We start from the raw sequence: 21,097 nt of genomic DNA on the forward strand, positions 1-21,097 counted from the left end.
AGCAGCAGCAGCAGCAGCAGCAGCAGCAGCAGCAGCAGCAGCAGCAGCAGCAGCAGCAGCAGCAGCAGCAGCAGCAGCAGCAGCAGCAGCAGCAGCAGCAGCAGCATCACGCGCGGCTCCAAGGCGCCTGAGGGGTGTGTGCAGAGTGAGGGGCGGGGCCGGGCCCGGGGGGGGGGCGGGCCGCGCATGCGCCGTGCCGGGCGCCGCTGGTGGAGCTGGGAGATGGCGGCGGCGGCGCAGCGCTGAGCGTGTGAGCAGTGAGCCCGGGAGTTGCCGGCCCGGCCCCCCCTCCCTGCCCTTCCCTCCCCTTCCCCTCCCCTCCGGGCCCCGCTCCACCGCTCCGACCCCTCTGTCAGAGCCCCGCCATGGGCAATGAGGCCAGTCTGGAGGGGGGAGCCGGGGACGGGCTGCCGGCAGCGGGCGGCCCCGGCCCCAGCCCCACTCCCGGCCCCGGCCCCGGCCCCGGCCCCACGGCTGGGAAGGCGCCTTCAGCACCAGGAGGTGGACAGCTCCCCTCAGTCGGAGCTGCGCGAGCGGCCGCAGCCCAGCAGCCTCGGGGTCCCAGCCCTGGCCCCGGTCCTGGCCCCGGCCCCGGCCCCAGTCCCGGTCCCGGCCCCACCGCCGACACGGCCAGGTAAGGCAGTCCGGGCCAGGGGGCCCGAACCCTCCCTTCCAGCCGTCCCCGCTGGCCCTGGACTGCAGCGGGCGCGGGCAGAGGCCCTGCCCCGGCTCCCTCTCCTGGGGGGGAATGTCTGGGGCTTGTCCTACGGGAATGCTTTGGGTTAATGGGTCTGGAGAAGGGATGGGAAGGTTGGGGAGGGGGGAGGCGTAACAGAATAACAACAGCAAGAAATAGCTTCCGTTCCTCTAGTATTTTAGGTTTACAAAGCTGCTTCCTCACAACCAATCCTGGGGGGTAGATCCTGTGAGAAGTATTATACCCACTTAATAGAAGAGAAAACTGAGGCTCCAAGAGGTGCAGTGACTTGCTGGGGGTGGCTAGATTGGGAAGGAGAGAAGAGGACGGGGCTTTTTGCTGGGTGAATTCTCAGCCCTTGGTGGGGGAAGGGGTGCAATTACCAGGGATTAGGGGCGTGAGTAGGTGCAATCATCTTCTTCCAGGGAAGATGGAACTCTGGATTCATTTGGGGTGTGTGGGAAGAGGTGGGATTGAGGGAGGGGGTGCTTGGTATTCATGCTGGAAAACTGAGAGAATACAGTTTAGCTCAGAGAAGAGCGCTTGGTTCCATTCTTCAGATAGGGACGGAACAAGTAGCAGGGCAGCCAGAGTATAAATAAGGTGTGTAGGGGAGAAGAAGGAAGCTTAGGGCAGAGAGTAGGAGGAGGAAGAGGAAAAAACACTGGGGACAATCTATTAGGGATAGGGATGTAGAGATGAAGCCCACCATGAGATACAGCCTAGCTCAGTGAGTGAGCTAGACCAGTTCGAGTTCATGGGCAAAAAGGGTTCAGATTGGGGCTGCATGTAGGTGTGTAGAACAATGTAGCTTACTGGATACTAACATCCTTTTTTCAAGCTGTACTTTGAATCTTGTCTCATCTCGTGTGAGCAAAGCAGTCAGCTGGAAAGTGTTCCCTTTCTGCACCCAGCTAGATCCCAAGCCTTCTCTCATCAGTGCATTAGCTTAGTGCAGGGTCCGTTTTTTATTTCACAGTCTGGAACTCCACACCAGCACATTGTACCCCAAATCTGATTACTCTAAATGCAGCTGGTTTGGAGTATTAAATAGGTGATTATGTAACCTCAGCTCTGTAGATCTAGCTACACGGGAGAAATTGCTAAATGAAAAATTTATAGCTATTTGTAAACATTTTCTTCTCATTCCGTGGTCTGGGAAAAGCACCAGTGAGGGCGGTTCATTGGAAGAAATATGTCGTGTGAAGTAGCTTCATATTTGTGGTTGGTAGAAATGTAGAGATACAATAAATAGTAGCATGAATATAGGGACAGAGTATATACATTCAGGATGCTAAAAGCAACTTAATTAGCACAACACATCTCACAGGGTCATGAGCTCTACCTGTAGCATTTAGTGACAGTAAATATTTTGATGTTAAATTGAAATTGTGTTGAAATCTTCCAGCACCAATTTTGTTCTTTGTCACCTTAGGTTGTAGTCTGAAAGACAGATAACTCTCAGGGGAAGATATGAAAAAAGCACCCTAAAAACCATGAAATATTTGATAGAATGTTGGAAAAATGACTTGGAAATAGCTGTTAACTGAAATCCTGCAAAACCAACCAAATGGTTATGAATGCAGTGCAGGGAAAATGCCAGTCAGTAATAAAACAACACCCTGAAAACTCACATAGGCTACCAGGAGATGACAGGTTGAAATGGAAGGCATTATCTTTGTACCATTTTCTTTAAATCAAACAGGCTGGAGTAAGAGTGAAGCTAGAGATAGCTTTGGGATTCACTCTGAATCTGGTCATTTATGCTCCTGTGCTTTTCTGTGTGGGAGCTAATTGCCTGTGATGGAACATTATTTTTGATTGTTCAGCTGTCCAAGTATGTATCTATTTCCTAACAACTCAAATTTCTTAGACAACTGGAAGTAATGAATGGTCGTTATTGAAATTGTAAGCTTGCCACTGCTGGGCTGCTTTGCAAATCAGTGCCATGAGCATTATTTTTATGAAGACAAAGCTGAGGACATGTGTTCATTTCCCCTGAATTATTTTAATCCACTTAATATTGTACCACTCCTAATATTGTGAGCATTCTTCATTTTGCTGCATATTGTAGTGGTATTTGGATTTTGGCTGGAGGCAAAACTCCCTTCTGATAAGCTGTAGTGCACTCACTCCCATTTAAAGTCGAAATAGCTGAAAATTAAAAAAACCCCAAAACCCAATCTTGTCATTTGGAAGTTCTTGATGTAAGGGAACTCGGTATTTGACTTCCCATCACCAGACTGGTTCTTCTGATTGTGATGGATCACATTTTGTAATGTGACCTTCTAAAGTTTTTATAAAAACACAAATTTTATTTTCATTTCCATTAACAAGTGCCCAGTATTACAGCATGTAAACAGATCATGACAGAATAAAATAAGAAAAATGAGCCGGCAAGATGAAACTCCAAAACCCCCATCCCCAACAAAAAACCCCAAGAACATGAACAAGAACATTAGTGTCTATATACTTGTTATTTACCAATCATTAACCCTGCCCCCCAAATACTAGTTTACTGATTTTAAAGTGCCAATACCCATACAATCCCTGTTTTTATGATATTTTTAAATCTTATTTTTAGTCTGTAACATGGATTTGTTGCTATTTTTACTATCTTTAACTATGCTATTATAGTTAATGTATATTGCTTTTTTGGTTCTGCTTTCTTCATTCTGCATCATCACTTCACATAAGTCTTCCCATATTTCTTTGAATTCCTCCTATACATTGTTTGTTGTATAATATTCTATTACATTCTATAACCATTTGAAATATCTAATGGAATTGGGTAGTGCCAAAGGTTGACCAGTGCCTGTGGCTATTGTCCTGTTTTACAATGAGATTACATTTCATTCATGTTTCACCATCTATCAATACTCAGAAGCAAACAGATGGGGAAAGACTGGAGAACGTTTTCCACCAAAGGTTGGGAACTGGGGGTGGGTGGTACCATTGACAACAGAGCTCTGGGTTCTACAAGCAGTTTCCCTCAAGGACCACTTCAATCCCTTGGGTTGTAGGAAAACAGAGAACATGGGTGGGCAGTGACATAGTGACCTTAGTCACTCAAGTAGCACAGGAGAGGGCCTCCTCCTTATTGTCAGTTTGGAGGTTCTGGAAAAGCAAGGATTCTTTTCTCTAGCTGTAATTCAGCTTGTCACTGGCTCAGCCAGAGCAGCACCTAAACCATCTATCCTTTTCCTTTAGCATCAAAATGGCTTCCTATTTCCTCCTGTCAGAGTGTCCCAGGTCCCTGCTGCCAAATTTAGCCTGTTTAGCTCTGTGCTACTGGTGAACAGATTGGACCATTGAGGGAAAAAAAGACCTGAGAGATGCATTTCTGAGTATTCAGAAAAAAGAGCAAAAGGGAACGGATGGCATATCTGCTTAAAGCAAATTCATGAATTTAGCGGCAATCTTTCCAGTCCAATTAATTAAATTCAGTTCAATTTATTTAGTGCTTACTGTGCCTAACACACTATGCTACATTTTAGGGGAGATTGAAAGGTGATGAAGACATGGAACATGGAACATGGAACATACTGTCTAGTAGGAGAGATTAAGAAATACATATACAAATAATTGTAATGTAAGGCAGAATGTGCCAAGATAATGATCAGGAAATAGTGTGATAATTAAAAGCCTCCTATAAGATGAATGAAAAACAGGAAGGGGGGATAATCACCTCACCCAGTCACAAGAGAATTAAACTGTATATTAATATAATGCCATAATAACAGCCCTTGTTACCAGGAGCAACTTCTATAATTTCTTACACTATGCTGACTTAGCATGGTACCTGTGTTGATACTACTCTCAGAAGCCAAGTGGGGCAAGAGAGCTTGATCCAAATCCCTGCAAATGGCAACACCTACAGTTCTGCAGCCTGCTGCTTAGAGTTACAGAAAGCCAGGGCACTCACTATTTCTAGCCAGGAAGGGTGATGGAGAGCTGGGCATGGAAACACTTATCTACATGTTTTCGATCACTTTTTCCAGAGCACACTACCCCAACTCCACCCATATTGGTTGTGATCTGTTTCTGAATCAGCCAGCCAGCCTGATAACAACCATTGCTTGAGTACCTACTGTGTGTAAGGTCCTCAGCTAGGCCCTGAGGGAGATCCAGAGGTGAATAAAATATAGCCCCTGCTGTCAAGTACCTTAAAGTCTTGTTGGAGAGATGGCATGTAAAAAAATCAAGTGATGATGCAGGACAAGACTATGAGATGCCACAGAATGGTAAATGATAGTCAGGTGAAGGTTAAAGCCAGTAGGCACCTTCAAGGAAATGTGGTATAGGAGAAACAGTATTGGCTTTGGAATCAAAAGGTTTTGGCTTTGGATCCCAGCTCCGCTGCTTCCAATTTGGGTAAGTTACCTTCTTTCTTTCCATCTCCGTCAAATTGTTGCATGCTGGAGGGGTCAGAAAAGGCTCCATAAGAGTTGTAGAATTTCAAGTAGGGAGGAAGGAAGGATTTATTTAAACACTCATCAAGTGCTTAGTAGGCACTATGCTAAACACTTTACAAATATTGTCTCATTTGAACCTCAAAATAACTGGGAGGTGGCTGCTATTATTATCCCTATTTTACAGGTGAGGAAACTGAGGCAAACACTGGTTAAGTGACTTGCCCAGAGTCACACAGCTAGTGTCTTAGGTCAGATTTGAACTCAGGTCTTCCTGACTCCAGGCCCATTGTGCTACCTAGCTGTAACAGTTGAAAAGGACCTCATTGGCCATCTAGTCTTACTCATACCTGAATAAGAATACCTAATGAGTGACTCATTTATCCTTTTCTTGAAGCTCTCTAGTGAAGGGAAACTCATTAGCTCCTGAGGAAGCCCACCCTACCTTTCATCAGCCCTAATTATTTTGTAGTTTTTATATTGGTTCTAAATTTGTCTCTTTGCAACTTCCTTCAATTGCTCTTGGTTTTGACCTCTGGGACCAAGCAAAAGACATTTAATTTCTGTTTCATGTGACAACCCCTAGACCCTTGAAGATAGCTACCATCTCTTCTTTTTTCTTTTTCTTTTCTTAATAGTATTTTCTTTTATTTTTTTTACCAATTACATGTAAAGATCATTTTTCAGCATTTATTTTTGTAAGATTTTGAGTTGCAAATTTTTCTCCTTCCCTCTCCCCTCCCCAAGGCAGCAAGCAATCTGATATAGGTTATATATGTATAATTATGTTAAACATATTTCCATATTAGTCATGTTGTAAAAGAAGAATAAGAACAAAAGGGAAAACTACAAGAAAGAAAAAAACAAACAACAAATAAAGTGAAAATAGTATGCTTTGATCTGTATTCAGACTCCGTAGTTATTTCTCTGGATGTGAACAGCATTTTCCATCGTGAGTCTTTTAGAATTGTCTTGGATCATTATATCGTTGACAAGAGCTAAGTCTATCACAATTGATCATCGTACAATATTGCTGTTACTATTCACAATGTTCTCCTGGTTCTGCTCACTTCACTCAGCATCAGTTCATGTAAGTCTTTCCAGGTTTTTCTGAAATCTGTCTGCTCATCATTTCTTATAGCACAATAATATTCCATTACATATACCACAATTTGTTTAGCCATTCCCCAATTGATAGGCATCCCCTAATTTCCAATTCTTTGCCACATCTTCTATTTTTCTTGTTCTTTATAATAAACATTTTAATTTAAAGTTTTGAGCTCCAAATTCTATCCCTCCTTCTCTCCTATCAGATATAACTTACTTGTACATGTGCAATTATGTAAAACATTTCCATATTAGTCATTTTGTACAAGCAGACTCAAAAGAAAAAAAATGAAAGAAATAAAGTGAAAAGTAGCTTGATTCAGTCTGTTCAATCAAAATCAGTTCTTTCTTTGGCAGTAGATAGTATGCTTCACCATTAATTCTTTGGGATTGTCTTGGATCATTGTATTGCTGAGAATAGTTGTCATTCACAGTTCTTCATCAAATAATATTGCTGTCACTGTACACAACTTTCTCCTGGTTCTGCTTACTTCACTATACATCCGATCATACAAGACTTTCCAGACCTTTCTGAAATCATCTTGCTTGTCATTTTTTATAGCAAAATATCACAATAATATAGCACAACTTGTTCAGCCATTCTCCAATTGATCTCTTTTTTCTAAACTAGATATCCTTGGTTCCTTCAACAGAATCTCATGGGGCATGAACTTGAGGTCCTTCGCCATTCAGGTTGTCCTCTTCTCTCTTCTTAATGACCTTCCTAAAATGTGGCACCAGGTACTGAATACAATATTCCAGATGTGGTCTGACCAGGGCAGAATACAATGAGACTGTCACCTCTCTAGTTCTGAATGCCACAGTTCTCTTAATGCAACCTAAGTTTGCATTCACTTTCTTGGCTCCTTCCCACACTGTTAACTTCTATTGAATTTTGGGTTCATTAAAGCATTCAGTTCTTTTTCAGATGGGCCATCTTGGAGTCAGAAAGACCTGTGGTCAGGTCCTACTTCTGACACATCCCAGCTATATGACCTTGGGCAAGTCACTTAACTTCTCAGTACCCTGCTTCCTAAGAAGATGCTTATAATTTGCCAAGGCCAGAAAGAATAATTTCCGCACCAGTAGCTGCCAATACCTATGGAACGACAAGTTCAGACTCCCCTCTCCCTGCACTAAAGTGTAAAAGCTTTATATTTATTACTATTACATTTCATCTTATTAGATTTGAAACACTGTCACATTCTGTTAATATCGTTTTGAATCCCAGTTCTGTCATCTAATGTGCTAGCTATCCTTCCGAGCTTTGTTTCATTGGCAAATTTGATAAGTGTGCATCTCTGCTTTTATCTAAAGCATTGATGTGTTAATGTTAAATAGCACAGGACTAAAAACAGATTCTTGGGTCACTCCCCAGGAGAATTCCTACCAGGTTGATTTGAACCGTTAACCTTTGGGTCAGGGCATTCAAACAGTTCCAAACACACCTAATTGTACTCTCCTCTAGCCTACATCGCTCTGTTTCACAAGAATATCATGAAAGACTTTATCAAATGCTTTGATAAAATCTAGGTGAACTATATCTGTAGTATTCTGGATCTATCAGCTCAGTAACTCTATCACAAAAAGGAAATGTTAGTCTATCATGTCTTGCTCTTGATAAAGCTATGCAGACTATGATAACTGCTTCCTTTTGTATATTTACTAACTATCTCTTTAATAATAGGCAGGGAATGGAATAAGTACTTATATAGTACTTACTAAGTGCCAGGCACTGTGCTAAGTACTTTTGTTTTTGTTTTTGTTTTTTGTTTAGTGAGGCAATTGGGGTTAAGTGACTTGCCCAGGGTCACACAGCTAGTTGTTAAGTGTCTGAGGCTGGATTTGAACTCAGGTACTCCTGACTCCAGGGCCAGTGCTCTATCCACTGCACCACCTAGCTGCCCTGATAAGTACTTAAAAAAACCCAAAATATCCCATTTGATCTTTTTTTTCCCCGGGGCAATGGGCTTTAAGTGACTTGTCCAGGGTCACACAGCTAGTAATTGTCAAGTGTCTGAGGCTGGATTTAAACTCAGGTCCTCCTGAATCCAGGGCTGGTGCTTTATCCACTGTGCCATCTAACTGCCTCCCCCCCCATTTGATCTTCACAACAGCCCTACTAGGTAGGTGCTATTATTATCCTCATTTTATAGTTCAGGGAACTGAAGAAAATGGAGGTTAAGTGACATGCCCAGGGTCACTCAGTAAATGTCTGAGGCTGGATTTGAGCATGGATCTTCCTGACTCCAGATCCAGTGTTCTGTCTGTGGCTTGCCTCACCAGCTACCTCTGCAGCTGTTCTTGAAGGAGGTAGAAGTCACTAATCATTTCTTCATTGCCAAACCCATCGGCCTTTTCTTGATCTTCATCCTTCTTGACCTCTCTGCAGCCTTTGATGCAGCCATATTCTCCTCTTGGATACTACCCTCTCTCTTCTCTGTCCTGTTTCTCCTGTCTGTCAGACTGCTCTTCAGTCTTCTTTGCTGGTTTTTCTTTTCTTTTTTTTAATCCATGTCATGCTTGCTAACTGTAGGAGTCCCCAAAGGCTCTGCCCTGGGCCCTCCTCTCTTTTCATTTTATACTATCTCACTTGGTGATCTTGTTACTTCCCGTGGGTTCAATTATCATCTCTATGCAGATGATTCCCAGACCTGTATATTCATCCCTAGTTTCTCCAAGGTACAGTCATGCATCACTAACTACTTTTTGGACATTTTGAGCCATTCCACATGCCTGGAATGCTCTCTCCCCTCACCTCTCTCCTATTAGTTTCTCTGGTTTCCTTCAATCCTTAGCGCAAACCCTACCTTTTGCTGGAGGCTTTTCCCAGCTCCACCTTTACTCCCCCTTCCTCCTTTCCCCTCCCCAATAGGTGCTGGTACCTTCCTTTCGCAGGGTATCGTCCATTTATTCTCTCTATATCTAGGCAGCTAGATGGTACAGTGGGTAGAGTGCTAGGTCTAGAGTCATGAAGGCTGGAGTCCAAATCTGGCATCAGACACTTAACTGTGAGATATTGGGCAAGTCACTCTCTGTTTACCTCAGTTTCCTCAATTGTAAGATGGGGATGATAATAATAGCACCTATCTCCCAGGGTTGTGGTGAAGCACAGTCCTTGGCACATAGTACCTCCTATATAAATGCTATTATTATTATATCTAGGTGGTGCAGTGGATAAAGCACTGGCGCTGGATTCAGGAGGACCTGAGTTCAAATCCAGACTCAGACACTTGACACTAGCTGTATGACTTTGGGCAAGTCACTTAACCCTCATTGCCCCACCCCCCAAAAATGTAAGCTCCCTGAAGGCAGGGGCTGTCTTGCAAAAAAAAAATGTAAAAATAAATAAAAATTTAAAAATATATTATTATATCTTGTGCGTACCTTATTATTTACATGTTATCTTCCTCATTAGAATATGAAGTCCTTGGCATCAGGGACTGTTTTTTTCTTCCTTTGCATTCCCATTGATTCACGTAGAACACTTAATAAATGCTTGTTGACTGCTTGGAGGGAATGGAATGGTGAGTAAAGAGTTTGTGTGGAAGAGTTGTTGTAGGAAAGTTTTTTCTCCCAAACTAAATCCACAATGAACAGCAAGTTCCCTTCTGATGTTTCCAGTGAAAAAGTTCCATCTGCTAAAGAAATATTGACCCAAAGAAGAGGTGTTATTCAAAGTACCTGGTTCAGTGCCAGTGCAGGGAAGAAGGATGTGGAAACTGAAATTTTAGGTGGAGTTTAACCTTGGTCAGGTGGATATTCATATATAACTGAGCTCATCAAGCTCATTAGTCACTGCTCTTTGATTCAACCACCTGACTCCAGATTCCTATAGGAGGTGATGGGGTGGCACACATTTGTCAACCCTGATGTTGGAGAGGCCTATTCTGCAGTAAGGCTATGTGGATCTAGTGTCCTTACTAAGTCCTCCACAAATATGGTGGGCCCTGGGAGTGGAAGGCCTAAGGAGGTACAAACTGGCCCATGTCAGAGAAATAGAATGAGTTAAAGTTTACATATCTCCTTCTCTCCTCTGATACAGCCACTATTCACTCTGGTATACGTATGCCCTCATCTCCTGTTTGAATGGCCTGCTGCTTCGTCTGCCTGCCTCAGGTCCCTCCCCACTCAAATCCATTCTCCATTGTGCTGCCAAAGTGATTTTCCTAAAGTATAGGTCTGGCTATGTCACTCCCCCTACTCACTAAACTCCAGTGGCTCCCTACTGCATCTGACATCAAATAGAAAATCTCCTGTTTGGCATTCAAAGCCCTTGATAGCTCCCCCTCCTATGCACCCCAACCTTTCTGGTCTTCTTATGTCTTACTCCCCACCACATACCTACATACTCCATCCTAGTGACATTGGCCTCCTTTTGGTTCCCCCAACAAGAGACCCCATTTTTTTGACTCCAGACATTTTCACTGGCTGTCTTCCATACCTGGAATATCTCTTTTTCTTCTGGCTTCCTTAAAGTCCCTACTAAAATCCCATCTTTTTTAGGAAGCCTGTTTCAATCCCTCTTAATTCTAGTATCTCCCCTTTTCAGTTATGTTCCAATTATCTTGCATATAGCTTGTTTGTACATATTTGTTTGCTTGTTCTCTCCCCCACTAGATTGTAAGTTCCTTGATGGCAAGGACTGTCTTGTCTCTTTTTATATTCTCAGAACTTAGCACAATATTTGACACACAGCAGGTGCTTAATAAATATTTTTTGACTGACTGACATGCTGATCAGCATTGGGATTGACCCATGGGGGGACCCCATAGGGAGAAATTCCTTTAGGAAGAGAGCGGTTCCAGAAGCAAGAGTGACCTGGCTCTTCCAGTGACGAGTAAAGGACACATTTGACGACTCTGAAAGGGATAGTGTTTGGTCACCAGTGGAGGGGTTACTCCTATGGTGACTTCTTTTACAGGGAGTAGACCCAATGGAAGTGGAGGGGAGCCCATGGATTATGTATAAATGCTTTCTGATTGACAGGCCACTGTATGAACATTAGTCTGTCGTCACCTGAAGGGAAAACACATTCCTGTAGTTCTTGTTTAGGCAGAATGGTTAAATTTTAATGACTTAACCTTTTTTCCCCACACATTAATTTCCAACAGAAGATGGTTTCTGTAAGTTTTTACATTTAATGGGAAAAATGCATTTTCAAGGATGTTACCCTTAGGAAAAACCATGATGAGAAATGCTGATTTTTACAGGGAAGGAATTATTGAGAACCATGTGGAGACTGAATTTTCTGAAAGCAGAAGAGAGGAATTGGGCTGCTGCTACCCTACAGCTGTACTGAGCTGCTTTTCCATTTTTTTTTTTCTAAAGGAAACTGTTCATAGGTGGGTCATGTTCAGGGATGGGAAGTGGGTTAGTCTGGGAGGTTTCACCTTCCTGTCCTTTCTCCTTTTTTGTGATCACTCTTACCAACCTGACCCAGCCCTTCCAGCTCGTTTGAGGAGTAACATTCCCCTTTATTCTCCTTAGTGAACTGAGTTGCCTCTTTCTCAATTGATTCTATAAACGTTTTTTTAAAATATCTATTTGGTGTTAGGCTTTATGCTGGGTTGGTCCTAAAAAGCAAAACAATCCCTGACCTCCAAGAACTTATATTTTTACCTTCCTATTTAGGGTATAATTTAAATTCTCTTCATACAAGCAAATAAGTGTTTTTGAACAGGTGGCTTTGCCCATTTTTTTTTTTTTTTTTAGTGAGGCAATTGGGGTTAAGTGACTTGCCCAGGGACACACAGCTAGTAAGTGCTAAGTGTTTGAGGCCAGATTTGAACTCAGGTCCTCCTGACTCCAGGGCCAGTGCTCTATCCACTGCGCCATCTAGCTGCCCCCACTTTGCCCATTTTTAAAGAGAGCTGAATGAGGCAATGCAATATTAGATGGAAGGCAGGCCTTGTAATCAGGAAGACCTGAACTAAAATCCTGCCTTTAATACTTACTAGCTATGTGACCCTGGCTGGCACTTAGATCCTTAATGTCCTGGGCAACTCTTTTTTTTCCTTTTTAAGCCCCCATTTAAAATTTACTTAAAACTTATTTTTATAAATAAATTTATATTTGTAATTTTTGTTTTTATATCACCTACATTTGCCAATATATCCCTACTCCCTCCCCAGCCATTTCTTTCTTTCTTTATTTTGCAGGGCAATGAGGGTTAAGTGACTTGCCCGGGGTCACACAGCTAGTAAGTGTCAAGTGTCTGAGGCTGGATTTGAACTCAGGTCCTCCTGAATCCAGGGCTGGTGCTTTATCCACTGTGCCACCTTGCTGTCCCCCAGCCATTTCTTATAAAAAGGAATAAGAGAATAAAAAAGTTCAGCAGAACTAACCAAAACACTGAAAAAGTCTGACATTTTGGTAAGTGTTCCATACCCGTAGCCTCCTACCTCCAAAAAGCTGGAAGAAGTGACCAGGCAAGTCTTTAAGATTTTAAGTTGCAGATGAGTTGCCTCTCTGCATTTCCACACCAGCAATTCCCGACATTCATGAAATCATAGGTCCAAACACCTCCCCTTTCACCTGTCCTCTCTCCCTACCAAAAAGGATAACATAACTTGCATAGTGTCTTGTATATATTAGTCATTTAATAAAAGTTTGCTAGATGAGCCACTCCTTCTTTAGGTGTGGGAATAGAATAAGTTCCTAGACTTTAATAGGTTCCCTTGCAGGGGCCTTGGGCCTTGTGCTGGTTCAGTGGAGGAAGAAGATGACACCCTCATTCACTTCCCCTGGATGCTATATCTTTTTTTTTCTTTTTTCAGGGCAGTGAGGGTTAAGTGACTTTCCCAGGGTCACACAGCTAGTAGGTGTCAAGTGTCTGAGGCTGGATTTGAACTCAGGTCCTCCTGAATCCAAGGCCAGTGCTTTATCCACTGCACCGCCTAGCTGCCCCCCATGCTATATCACCAGCCCATGGCAGCCTGGCCTTGTCTAGGACTGGCACATAGGTCCAGTTCTTAGGAAGTAAGAGTTGATTGTTGTATCATTAGGAAAATCTTCTTTTTCAGGTCAGGATGAGGATGAATCAGTGAGCACTCCTGTGGCCAGACTCTGTTCTTTTTTGCAGGGCAATTAGGACCAACAGCAACCATTTGGGCTTCTTTGCTCTTCCTCAGTAATGAAGAGAAACCTGGTTCCTGGTTGGGGCCCCTGCAGAGAAGGCCCTTTGCCATCCCAGCAGTGACATTGGCCTTGGCTCTGTTTGCTACCTGGGGGAAGGAAGCTGGTTGTGGGGAGGCCAGATGGCTGAGGGATGAGGTGAGAAATCTGGCCAAAGCTGCTGCTCTGGGCCCAATTGACCCTCAGGGAGACAATTCTAGTGCTGGAAGAGATCATGCCCGTTCTTCTCTGCACCATCCTTCCTGTCTCTTCCCTTTGCCCTCTCCTGCCCTCTTCCAGCCCCATGCAGCAGGTACAGCAGATCCCTTCCCGGGCCTGCCAGCTGCTGGTATGACATCAGGCTCTGGTGCTACCTTCATCCCACTTGTCCTGTACTTCCGGCTCTAATCAGCTCTACATGGGGAACCAAGGGGAAGGGTGGAAGGGATATTATAATAGAGGCATACTTAGGCAGAATACTTTCTGGCTTCAACCCAAACCCAAAGAATTGGGGGTGAGTTATTCTTGGATCTCTCATTTCCATCCTGCTGTTCTCCACACCTGTTTGGGGGGTCCTGGAGAGGGTCTTTTCTTGAACCACTGCCCCTTTGGTGCCTTCTCCCTTTCCCATAGTAAGAGTGCTATGAGGAAGCATATTAGTTGCTTGGGGATGATAGACCTCTGGTGGACAGGTAGATGGGGGCTTCTACTGCTTTCTTTTTAAATCAGAAAATTGGAGCCTGTAAAAATATCAACTCAATTCATGTTTGGAATAAGTATTATTCTTTGTGCCACAGCTGGGATCAGAGGGAGGGGCTTTTCTTGGAGGAGGATTTGCTACCTGGAGCAGGGCACTTGCCTGACAATCACTTTGCCCTTTGGGGTCCCAAATGACCAGCATTTGGAAAATAGAGACTTTGGATAGAATTGAAGAGAGGCATGAACCAGGATCAGCTCACAGGGCTGTGAAGCAAGCAGAAAGCTCTCAATACTTAGCTCTGATTTCTTATGACAGTAATGTTATTTAGGGCTTTCAGAGCCCTGTTCTCCAGGCTCTGCTGAGCCTTTCTGGATATTAGGAAATGAAGCTTCCTCCCCACTGATGCTTGGAGAGACCTGAGAGGAAGGAATTAGTTTATTCAAGAGAGATAAGACATCTCAGTCCTTCTCTCTCCGGGCTCTGCTAGAAGTACAAAGGAGATATCCTTGGAAATGGCTTGAGCGGCTTGAAAGAAAAGGACCCTGGGAATGCAAGTTCATACCTGGCCTTCCAATAGCAATTATTTTGTGGGTAAAGCCCTCCCCTAGGAACTCTTAATGTTTTTTGGTGTCATGGACTCCTTTGGAAGTCTGGCGAAGGTTAGGGATTCTTTCTCAGAATAATGTTTTTAAATGCATAAAAGAAAACATACAGGCTTACTAAGGAAACCAATTATACTGAAGTACAGTTATCAAAGGTTTGTTTTTGTTTTTGAGGCAACCGGGGTTAAGTGACCTGCCCAGAGTCACACAGATAATAAATGTTTGAGATTGCATTAAACTCAGGATTTGAATAGTTATCTAATTATTAAAAAGATATTTGTGACACCAAGTTAAGAAACCCTATCCTAGATTCTTGGTATTACACATGAAGAAATGGAGGTTAAAGTCAAATTCCCCTTAAAACTCTCCTCCATGAAGAAGTCCAATAGGAGAAGAAGAAAGCAGGAAGATTTTCCTTGCTCTTGCTGGTCTCGCTGGAGCACAGGTCTTCCATCACATCATCCTTCTGCTCAAAAATCTACATTGGTGGGGAAGCTAGGTGGCATAGTGGATGGAGCACCGGCCCTGGATTCAGGAGTACCTGAGTTCAGATCCAGCCTCAGACACTTGACACTTGCTAGCTGTGTGACCCTGGGCAAGTCACTTAACCCTCATTGCCCTGCAAAAAAAAAAAGAATTTAAAAAAATCTACTCACTTATTAGGGTGGAGGTAGGCAGTAGACATGAAACCTTTATGTTGAAGATCATGGAAAAGCCCAGTCTGGAATGATCCGTCCAAATGCCCCTTTGCCCAAAGGATCACCCCTCCACAAGAGTTCCCTATTGGTCATTCTGTCCCCCTGTTATTTTCTGTTCCAGGATGGTATGTCTTGTGCTTACTTATTCCTCTTCACTTCTTGGCATTGGCATCTTCAGCACCTTTCTTCCCTCCATTGGTCTGTCTTCATGTCTACCAAGAACCTTCTAACTGCTAGACTTCCTTAAGAAAGAGAATTTTAAGTGGAATTTGACTTTAACCTCTATTTCTTTATCTGCAAGTTTGATTTTATTTCTGTCCTCCCTGTGTCTCATAGAGGTGGGATTAATGAAACAAATTAGCATTGCTTCAGATTATAAAAAAATATTGTCCCATTTGGTGGGAACAATTTACATTGGGCTCTGAGAAGAGCAGTACAGAAAGAAGGTCTAACTATATCAGACTTTAGTAAACCAAGACACCATTATGCTAAGCACTTCTGGAGAACTGTGAGCTTCTAGAAGCTACAGCTCTGTGTGTTGGAGAAGACTCATCCAGGAAAGAAAAAGAAAGCCAGGATGGTGAGTAAAGGAAGAAAGGCAGACCTATATGGTGAAACCTAATAAAAATGGTCACATATGAGGAGGGAGGGTGTGGTTCCACTGTTTTCCATCTCTACTGAGGATTTAAGAAAACAAAAGGAAATTGGCTTCTCTGCAGCATAAAGGATTTAGGCTAGATGAATGTTGATCATAGAAAAAAGCTCAAAGATTTCAGAGTTGGCAGTGGGCTTAAGAGGGTGGACTCAGTCCAAAAGACCTGAAGAGGAAACTTCTCTATCACTGCTGGACTGGTGGTTATAATGTTTTTGCATGAAGACCTTTATCAATGGGAATATTCACTACCTTCTAAGGCACGCCATTCCACATTTGGCCAGCTCTAATTGTTAGGACAATTTCCCTTACATTCAGCCCAAATCTCCTAGACTCCTAGACTCTTTCTACCTTCTGGGTACAAGCAGAACCAGTGTAATTCCTCTTCCTTTGTTTAAAAAGAATTGTCCAACATTGGTTTGCTGAGAATTATTGTGTGCCAACTTTCCCTGGAGGTCTTTAAGAAGAGACTACAGGCTTCTCGGTTCATGGCCAGTAAGAAGGCTTGCCTGTAGGTGGGGGGAGTGGCCAGCCCTATGAAGTCACTGCCTTCACTGTCTTGGCTGCTGCTGTTAGAGTGACTCCTTGTGAGTTTGGAGTGGGGAGGGGGGACGCTAAAGAATCAAATAGGGTCCTAGGAGAGAGTTTGGCCCCAGTCCTGCAGCCTTTCCTGTCTGTTGCTGCATCTGACTTGGCTTTTTAGCCTCTCCCTTCCTTTTTGGATTTTGCTTCCCAACTGTTCTTCCTCCATATCCTCCTTTGCCTCCAGGAGCTGTCCAATGCTTGAGTTATAGGGGGTGGATAGAATTTCTTTTATTAAGGACTTTGGCTCGTCATTCATTTGCCTCTTCTGTCAGGATTCTGGTCGGAGTTTAGACTTTTTCAGGTTTCAAGCACCATTGTGTGATATATTTGCTTTATCCCCTTTTTATATTAAGCTTCATCAATATATTCATTCTGTCTCCCCAACTTCTCCCTACCATGATAAATAAGAGATGAGAAAACTTTATTGGTGCTATGATTATTCATTGCATCGGTAGTTGTCAACATTGATATTAAACATTTGAGAGGAAGAACAAGTCATTCTGTTAGCCATCTTAATGATGCTTTCTCCTTGACCCTTGAATCCCTTTGTCTCATGGTTCCAACCAGCCAATTCCTATGCTTAGGTTATTCCTAAACCACTCACCTTCTCTGCGTCTTTCTGGAGCAACCAAGAGGAAGCTATGAAATCTAGTTGACTGGGTATACTACAAATTTATGCTACTTCACCTCAATGGGGCCTTCACTGCTCGATGGGAATCCTTTTATTTATCTCTCAACAGATTCTCCACAAGCTGTTCGAAGACTTTCCCCCAAGCCCCCACCACTATTTCTCTATGTCTTAGCAGATAACTTCTCCTTCCTCTTTACTGAAAGGTTTGAAGTTCCATAAAACATGAGCTCCTTCACTTTCTACCAAACCTTCAAATCTGTACGTCCATGTCCATTCTCTGTTTTTCCCCTCTCACCTTAGAGTGCTTAAGTAGTACATGACCCTCCTCTTTGCCAAGGCCAATTTTTCCATCTGTGCCCTTAATCCTATTCCTTTCCTGTCACCTTCAGGTCATCAGTCATCCTTTTTCTTTAATAATCAGCTCTCTATATTGACTGGCTCCTTCCCCTCTGTCTACAAACATAGGTCTCCCCTATCCTAAAAAAATAATCCAGGGGCAGCTAGGTGGTGCAGTGGATAAAGCACTGGCCCTGGATTCGGGAGGGCCTGAGTTCAAATTCAACCTCAGACACTTAACACTTATTAGTTGTGTGACCCTGGGCAAGTCACTTAACCCTCATTGCCCTGCCCCACCCCAAAATCCAACACTTTCCTTTCACTCTGCTCTCTTTAAGTTGTCATCCCATTTCTTTCCTTCCCTTTATTGACCTATTTTATAAAGAGTATTCTATAGCTACTGCTACTCTCATCACCCCTACTCCCCTCTATTTTAATTTCTAGCTTCAGTACTCTATGAAAACCTTTCTCTCTAAACTTACCAGTGACCTCATAATTGCCAAAACCAGTGATGAACCCCCCCCCAGTCCTTACCCAATACTCATCTTCTTTAGCTTTCTGTAGTATTGGACCGCCCTAACCTTGAATATTTTTTGGTAGGAAGTTCAAGAACCCCTTCCCATGCATCAATGACACAGCATTCTGGAGCTAGAGAGGCAGTATTGTGTGGTGCAATTAAAAGAACTCTCATCGGGAGTCAAAGGTCCTGGGTTCAAATTCTACCTCTGACATTCACTATCTGCATAACCTTGTCTGATCACTTCACTTCCATGGGCCTCAGTTTCTTCGCCTGTAAAATCAAGAAGTTGGATTAGATGGCCTTTGAGGTTCAAGATCCTATGACCTTTGCTCCCTGGACTTCCACAGCGTGGCTTTCTCTTGGTTCTCCTACTGAACTTGACTGCTTGCTCATTTTCTATCTCCTTCACTGGATTCTCTTTTTTTTCCTCCTGCCCCTTAAGTATGGGTGTGTTTCCAAGTATGGGCATATTTCCCAAGTCTCTGCTTTTGGTTCTCTGGATGTTAGGTACAAAGGTTAAGCAGAGACACAGAGACCTCACTGCATAGCCTTGAAACTTAACTGTGTCACCATAGACTACCAGCCATGATAGCTACTGGATCCCATTTTCTCCTCCTTACTGATTCTTTGTCATCAGTTTTTCCTGCTCTTGCTTCCTGAATCTCCCCCATCAGAAAAACCTGCATTCAGTGCCTGGCTTCCCAAGATGGATTTCCTTGGTAGAACTTGGCTTCTGGCATGACAGCTCCCCAGATGGAACTGTCTATACCCAGAGCTGCTGTTCACAACAGACATCCTTCTTTTTCTCTTTTTACACCCTCTTCCTTGGAAATCTCATCCATAGTTTCAGTTATCACCTCTGTATGGATGATTGGCAGATCAACCCCCAACCTCTCCTCTGAGCTCTAGTCCCAACTTTCTAATTGCTTATTGGACTTCCCCAACAGTTATCAAACTGTTAAGTTTGAGAACTTAACATATCTAAAATCAAGCTATTTTACCAGCCCCACTCACACCTCCCTGTCCTCCTAACTACTCTGTTTCTATCGATAGCATCACCAAGTCTCCTAGTGACCCAGACTCGAAACTTTGGCATTGTTTTTGACTCTTCAAACCATGTCCAATCAGTTGCCAAGTCCCATTGATTCTACCTCCACAAAATCTCTTGGGTCTAACCCTGTCTTCCCACTCGTACTACCATTACCCTACTTCAGACTTTCATTATATCTCACCTGGATTTTGTCATAGCTTTCTGACTTATTTGTCTGACTTTAATCTCTTTCTTCTTGACTCCATCATTCACATGGCTACCAAATCATTTTCCTAAACGCACAGGTCTGACCATGCTACTCCCCCGGTCTACAACTTTAGTGTCTTCCTATTGCCTACCAAATAAAGTACCAGCTCCTTAGCCAGGTATTCAAAGTCTTCCATAATCTGGCTCCAACTCAACTTTCCAGCCAATATATTCAACATTCCAGCCAAATTAGTTGGATCTCATCCCCTCTCCTCTCCTCTTCCATCATGCCTCTTTCATATTTGTACTTACTGTTCCCCATGCCTAGAATGATCTCCCCTCCTCACTTTTCACTGTTTATTTCTATTTTTTGAAATTTCTTCCAGGCCCAGCCCAGGTGACATCTCCACTTTGAAAGGAGACAGCTAGATGGTACAGTGGCTAGAGCACCAGGCCTGGAGTCAGAAAGACCTGAGTTCAAATCTGGCCTCAGACACTAACTGTGTGACCCTGGGCAACTCACTTGACCTCTGTTTGCCTCAGTTTACTCAACTGGAAAATGGCGATAATAATAACACTGACCTCCCAGGGTTATTGTGAGGATCAAATGTGATAGTATTTGTAAAGTGCTTAGCACAGTACTATATAAATGCTAGCTGATGATAGTGAAGTATCTTAAGCCAAAGGTGATCTCTTCTTCAAATCTCACAGGTCTCTAACCTCTCCTGTGTATCTCTCCCTTTCTAAGTTGTATTAGAGTTATTTGGCTTTATTTCTTAGCTTATACTGTAATCCCTTTTATACTAGAGAAAATGGTATAAATGCTAGCTAATGGTGGTGAACTATCTAAGCCAAAGGTGATCTCTTCTTCACATCTCACAGGTCTCTAACCTCTCTTGTGCACCTCTCCCTTTCTAAATTGTATTAGAGTTATTTGTCTTCATTTCTTAGCTTATACTGTAATCCCTTTGATACTAGAGAAAATGGTTTTTTATCTTTGCATCCTTATCACCCCGTAGAGCACCACAATTGAGCATATTAGGTGCTCTACACACCCTTGTTTAACTTGTTTTTTAATTGACTTGGCATCTTCAACACCCATTCACTGATAACCTAATCAATGTAGATCCTTGTTCTGGGTCCTGAGGTGGAGACAGATACCTCAGTCCCTGTCCTTAGGAAGCTCAGAATCTATCTAGTTCTAAAGCACAGGACATGTTTTAGAAAGATGGCTAACAATGTATATGCTAAGATTAAAAAAAAACCCCAAACATTTCTTAACATTTAAAGAATCCAATTGATTCTTTTGCTTTGGCTACAATTCTTCCTGACTTCTGAGGACTTCATGAAGACTTTGAGAGTCTCTGAGGCTCTAATCAGCTGATGAAGGCAGATACCAGGAATCAGAGCCAAACAGTCTCTGGAGACCCTCTGATAAACATGAAAGAAATACTTTTCTAAATTTGGCTGCAACCAAATACTACTGTTTTCCACCCAGAGCCAATGAACTGGAACCTCACTTCTGGTCTTGAATCTTTACCACTCTGCCCTGGACCAGTAGAACCATTGGAGGTTTGTTGTTTTTCCTGAGCCACAAAATCAGTCAGGAAAATGCTATGATGGTTTCTCCAATAGAACTCATTATATTTTCCCTTAAATTTCAAGTCTCTTCGAAACTTGCCCATTTTGGCATGGAGGGTTCCACCACCTTTCCAGTCACCAGGTTTGCTACTTTGGGGTCCTCCTTGATTTGAACCTTCTTTCTCTCTCACCCCTCATAAGCAGTCTGTTGTCCAGTCTTGTC

General features: G+C 43.1%; 1 protein-coding gene across 1 annotated transcript in view; it reads left to right on the forward strand.

Moving 5' to 3' along the window:
* Nucleotides 1–226: 226 nt before the first annotated feature.
* BSN (bassoon presynaptic cytomatrix protein) overlaps nt 227–21,097 on the forward strand; it is a 240,442-nt gene continuing 219,571 nt past the window's right edge. Inside the window, exon 1 of the mRNA XM_043975309.1 lies at nt 227–634. Coding sequence (XP_043831244.1) covers nt 366–634 — 269 coding nt within the window. The 5' untranslated portion in view covers nt 227–365. The remainder of the gene's footprint in view (nt 635–21,097) is intronic.

This window comes from Dromiciops gliroides, chromosome 1, assembly GCF_019393635.1.
Source record: "Dromiciops gliroides isolate mDroGli1 chromosome 1, mDroGli1.pri, whole genome shotgun sequence".
Lineage (NCBI taxonomy): Eukaryota > Metazoa > Chordata > Mammalia > Microbiotheria > Microbiotheriidae > Dromiciops > Dromiciops gliroides.